This window comes from Lupinus angustifolius, chromosome LG19 (assembly GCF_001865875.1).
Source record: "Lupinus angustifolius cultivar Tanjil chromosome LG19, LupAngTanjil_v1.0, whole genome shotgun sequence".
In the NCBI taxonomy this organism is placed as follows: Eukaryota; Viridiplantae; Streptophyta; class Magnoliopsida; order Fabales; family Fabaceae; genus Lupinus; species Lupinus angustifolius.
Window position 1 is genome coordinate 8,502,402 of NC_032027.1, and position 6,373 is coordinate 8,508,774.

The 6,373-nt window shown below is 31.5% G+C and overlaps 1 protein-coding gene across 1 annotated transcript; it reads right to left on the reverse strand.

The window, feature by feature from the left end:
* LOC109333964 (uncharacterized mitochondrial protein AtMg00810-like) lies at window positions 5,579-6,031 on the reverse strand. Its single transcript, XM_019569542.1, has one exon. The coding sequence runs from the start codon at window positions 6,029-6,031 to the stop codon at window positions 5,579-5,581; it is 453 nt and encodes a 150-aa protein (XP_019425087.1).

The following is a 6,373-nucleotide window of genomic DNA, read 5'->3' on the forward strand; positions in this document are numbered from 1 at the left end:
ATAATATATTTGAAAATAAGAAAGTTAAAGAAAATTTGAAAAATATAATCCAGGGCAGTTGCCCCCACCTGTATCTACAAAGTTTTTGCTTTATAGGGGAGAGAATTTTGAGTTTTTTTAATTTTCTTAAAAGTGTATTTGCTATCTCCTTCATTTCACTAAATAAGTTATAACACAATATTAAAGTGTTTTTTGTTCAATTTTTTGCATACACAATGCTAATATGATCTAATTAAAAAAGATTTTCTTATGTTAGTAAACTCCATTAAATTTTGATTAAAAATTGGTGACAATCATATGAGAGAAATTGATAATAAACAAAGAGAAAATAAATAAGATCCACATCCTATACCTACAATTATAAAATCGTTGTATTTGATGAAAGAATCCCCATATAATATGGGTATGGTTGCTTCGCTAGTAAATCATAGCTTTGCTAACTTTCCACCTTTGTAGATATCGTATTTTACTAGATGGTAAAATAGTTAGCGTTATGCTCACACTACAGTTCCACAATATATCATATTTTAAACAACACAATAATAATTAGTTTCGTTGGAGATGCATGATTGTTGAAAGATATTTTTGAGAGAGATTTTATTTTTCCCTCTCAACAAATTGTCCCTTACAAGGTGCCAATTTTTTGAAAGGTTATTACTCTCATTTTCGGTGTGTTCTTTTTATTTGACTAAGTAAGTGAACTCGGTTTTATTCTTTGTTCGCCATCTCGGCTTTGTTGAAATAAATTCCAACGCTGATATAATGGTTTCAAGAATATTCGAGTTACAACTTACTTCTTATTAATCATGTGAATGAGTTATTCCTTCTTTGCCTCATCTCGGCTTTGTTAGAATAAATTCCAACGCTGGTACAATGGTATCGAAACAATCCCCTATTACATAATTATTAAGTACCTCTGAATACCAGAAAGTTTGCATTTTATCCAAGTTACAACATTATGAATTATTCACAAAATTTTCAATTTTTCATCTCATGTTGCTCATCAAAGCTTGTAATTACAAAGTTATTGATCTGGAAAAATGTTTAAGCCAAGTTTGTGTTTATTTACTTTGTTTTGTTTCAACAAATTCACTTTTTAAATAAATCTTCAAAAAGAAAAAATAGACACACTAAAAAAATAATTTTAACATGTTAGCACACTAAAAATAAAAATAAACACACTAAAAAAAATACAGCAGAAACATCATAAAGTTTTAAAATACAGCAAAATTTAATTCTTTCAAAATGTTATACACACTCCCCACAACTTAAGTACTTGACTTGTCCTGAAGTCGAAAAAAAATATTTAGAGGAAGTTTGTATAATGTTTTGAAATAATGAAAAAGAAAATTAAAACTAACCACCATTTTTAGGAGAAAACAAAATTTCATTCTCCTTGTTTTCACTATCCTCTCCTAGATAGTGGTGCCATCAACTCCTCATTTTTTTCTGTTTGTCTGGACTTGTTTTCATGTAAATCATTTCGAACTTGAAATTTTCTTTTGCTTTGAGGTTATTCTAACAATTCACATGAATTTATAATTTCCTAAGACACTAAGTTCATGAATTAAATTTGATTGAGAGAATTCCAACCAAACAACATGCTTTTTCATGAAAATTGATGTTTAGAAATTTTTTTCAATCATATTTCAAATCCAAGTGATAAAGTGGAAGTCCAAAAAATATTTATGGAACTTCAAAACACATTTTATCACACCAAACATCCATAAATAAATTCATTCAGAATTTTATGAAATTATTTTGTTAAATGGTGAACCAAGTAACACACTTTTTAGGAGTTCTCAAGTTTGGAAAAATTCATTTTTGGCACAAATGTAACAAGCATGATGTTAGTTTTAAAAATTAATTTGACAATTTCAAAATCATTTACTAAGACATGTTGATGGAGATGTTTGGTTAAAGTGACACAAGATAAAGTATCATCATCAAAAAGTAAATGGTGAATACTTAACCTTTAAGGATTCAAGTGGCTTCCCTTCTTTAAGAAAAAGTCCAGCCACTAATCCTGTTTATTTCAATCCCTTCTATGTTGTTCTTTTGAAAAAGTTGATGAGGGGTACCTCCACATCTCCTAATATTTTTATAACAATAATAAAATGTTTCTTAACTAATAGCTTTTCACTCCACTAATTTATTTTTTTCATTTTAGGTTTTTAATTTTTTCAAATGTACAAAACATAAAAATAAAGATGTACAAAAGGAAAAATAAATTTATACAAAAGATAAAGAAAATGTTATGCATAATTATTTGATAAATGACATATAAATATGAAATGTTCTATTATTAAAGCAATCCCACAGCAACGGCGCCAATTTGTTGACATATATTTTTGAGAGAGGTTTTATTTTTCCCTCTTAACAAATCGTCTCTTACAAGGTGCCAATTTATTGAAAGGTTATTACTCTCATTTTCGGTATGTTCTTTTTATTTGATTAAGTAAGTGATCTCGGTTTTATTCTTTGTTCGTCATCTCGGCTTTGTTGAAATAAATTCGAACACCGGCATAATGGTTTCAAGAATATTCCAGTTACAACTTACTTTTTAATAATCATGTGAATGAGTTATTCCTTCTTTGCCCCATCTCGGCTTTGTTAGAATAAACTTCAACGCCGGTACAATGGTATCGAAACAATCACATGTTACATAATTATTAAGTACCTCTGAATACCATCTCGGTTTTGTGGAATAAATTCTAACACCGATTTAATGGTATTCTAATGTACAAAAGTGATGAATAGTTAGTTGTTAGAAACAAATAAATAAATAAAGAACAAAAGAATAATAAATTTGAGTGATCTTCATTTATTTACTCCCTTTCGGGTTCCTTTTATTAAAAAATCAAACTACTTCCTTAAGGAAGGTTGGTATTAAAGAATAAATAGATGGTGGAATGTAAATAACAATAAATAAAAGTTAGTAAGTTAGCTTCATCACTTTTGTATATTAAAAGGTGTTTTCAAAAAATAAATTTATTGATATTACTTTGCTATTTTACAATTTACACATCTTTCAAGATTCAATTGTAGTATAACAAGAAATATAAACTAAGTATTAACAAATTCTTGAGGAGACAAGATCACTTTGAATGATGAAAGTATTTCTCAACTTCTTATGGATTTGAACTACTTAGACAAGTTCTTATGTTTTACTTTGATTAACTCCAAACACCAAGTTCTAAAATCCTCCTTTTAGTGTATGTCCTAAAATGGTAGAATGATGATCACTTATATTTATTACTAAACAATATTACGTTCACAAAGAGACTAGGTTGTCATACCTTAATCTTGGCTACTCTAATATTGAAGTAGTAATGAATATAAGATCTTAAGAAAAGCATGTTTAACTTGGCAAATAAACTAAGTAGTACAACTACTTCTTAGTTTATTTGTTAACTGTTTGAGACAAGTAATTTTTATGACTTGAAATCGGTTTTTAGGTGATCAATCTAAAAAGAGCATTAAGAACTTCTCAAACAAATAAAATTAACCAAAGCACCAACTTCAATGATTAAAATTCAAATTTAGAATAAAAGAAGGAGTAGAAATACATAACCAACATTCAAAGGAAATTGTTAGGTGCTTGAGCCATCCACCCAAGGATTAGATGCTTTTAGGTTCCAAATGAGATTACAACAATAGATTTTTGCATCTCATTTGCCTTCTCCTTTCTCCTCTTGAATTATATGAAAAACTACTCTAAAACTAGCTTAAAAACTACCTAAAATGAAAGGAAAATATGGGGGAATAATTTAGAAAGAATGTACAATGTCTTATAATTGAGAATTTCATGCCTTTATATAGGCCAAGGTGTTGGGCGCTCAGCTGTCCTGTTTGGCAGCTAAGCTGCTAACCATTGGCCCCTATGAAGAGCCACTTTGGCCCCTACTTGACCCCTATGGTGGGCTAGGTTACATGCATGGTGACACCTCCTCCTCTTCTCCTAGCCTTATGTCATCCATGAGATCATGTTCTTGGCCTTCAAGCAAAGAAAAAGTAGGATGTACCATGAGTTGACCTAGCAATCATTTTTCTGGTGGGTCAAGCGCTCAGCACACCTGGTGCCCTGCTCAGCTGCCTGCTTGAGCAACTTAGCTGACCTGCTCTGGTGCTTGGTGCTTGGCTGGACAACTTTGTATTTGATTTCTTCATGGTGAAGCAACCTTTTTTTCTTTGGTTTGTTACTTGATTTTTGTCGGTTGTTTGGCACTTTTGGTCTGTTTTCTTTAAGTTAAGGTAAGCATTTGATTTTTTGCAAGTTGCTTGGCCTACCTTAACTTAGGGTTCTTCAAGACAAATTAAGCTACCTTCCTTCAAGGCTAAGTAACCAAATTAAGCACATAGCATGCCATGTTTTAACTTGATTACTTTTAGCAATTCATTTTGAGCTTTTGTCTTGAATTTTGGCTTGAATTCTTGTCCATCTTTGAAATTATTCTTTAATATTCAATTTCCTACAAAACTCAAAGAAAACTTGGACAAGAACTAATAAAGAACTAATTTATTTAATCATGCAAAATTCACCTAATAAGTTGCTTTTCTACAATTTTGCATAGGATAAGTGCCATAAAATGATGGTGAAAAGTGTATATTTTTTGCACTTATCAATGATTCATCTTCTTTTGTTTTTGGTACATTGCTTCGTTTTTCATAAAAGCAAAAGTTAGAAAGTGGTAGAAATGTTATGGTTTGCAGCCTTGTGTTATATTTGGCTTATGAGGAATGAGATCGTTTTATTGGGTAAAGAGATTAGCTATATTCAAATTATGGATTTGATTCAGGTTAGATCTTGGACTTGGTTTAATTACAGTAGTTGTTCAAATTCCTCTCTTTTTGCTCCTTGGTGTAGTGACTGTTGGAGGAAAGAAAGAAATGACTCTTGAAAAGAAAGATTTAATCGAGTAAGATAACAGCTAACCGATGATCGGGGAATGAGAGAAGATGGTTAAAACTGAATGAAACTTCAAGCATTTTTCATTTCACGCACAATACCTTTTATAACAAAAATATCGGTATGTCTAATTGATTACACAAATTATTAATCGACTAACGAAACTACTTTTAATCGATTAACTAGATAAATTAATTACATTTTCTCAACACCCTCCTTAATTCATACTAGCTAGACTATAGACTCCAAGCTTATGTCTAAGTTCTTCAAACCTTCCCTTCTTCAATGGCTTCGTGAGTATATCTGCAATCTGGCCTTCAGATCTGCAAAATTATAATTTTAATCTCCCTCTACTCACTTGATCTCTAAGGAAGTGGAATCTTGTCTAATGTACTTAATTCTCCCATGTGCTACTGGATTTTTAGCCAAGTTTATTGTTGATTTCTTATCAACCATTAGTTGCATATTATCCTCTTCACCCTTTAGCATTAATTCATCAATTAATTTCTTGAGCCATAGATCTTGGCATGCAGCCATACATGCAGCAATATATTTTGCTTCACATGAGAACAAAGCAACTACATCTTGTTTCTTTAAGCACCAAGAGATTAGAGCACCACTAAACATGAACATGTATCATGTTGTGCTCTTTCTATCGCTCTTGTCTCCTCACCATTCTACATCACTAAATTCAAGCATAGTTTGATTGAGAATGCATAGTTTGTTGGGCAGCACCAAGCCAAAATCAATGGTTCCATTCACATATCTGAGTAATCTCTTGGCTGCCAGTAGATCAGACTTCTTTGGTGACTCCATATGCCTACTCACAACCCCTATTCCATATGCTATGTCTAACCTTGTATTGTATACATACCTTAGGCACCCTATCATCTGCCTATAAAATGTTTTATCCACCACTTTATCTCCTTCAAGTGCATCAATTTTATTGCCAACTTCACTAGGTGTAGAAACAGAGTTGCAGTCTTCAAGTTGAAACCTTTTCAACACATCTGATGCATATTTCTTCTGATTTATAAGGATTCCAGCCTTGGTTCTTGAAAATTCTATCCCAATGAAGTAGGATAGGTTTCCCAAGTCACTGATCTCAAACTCAGCTTTCATGTTTTGTTTGAATTCTTCAATCTCTGTAATGCTTCTCCTAGTTACCAATAGATCATCAACATAGAGACATACTATGAGTCACTCTTCTATACTTGACCCTCTTAAGTATACTTCATACTCAGCACTGAAAGTGCGAAGTGTCAAGTAGAGCACTATTGGAGTTTGCCTATGTTTTGATGAAGACAATGACTTAGTTAAAACCTGAAGATGATTCAACAAATCAACATGTCGTGGACTCAATGGTTTCATATCTAGACTAAGTTCTTTAATAGAGTTCTCTTTAGAAGTCTAAGATGTGTGCCTTAAATATTGAGTCTAGGTTAGGTAAACTTAGATGCAATT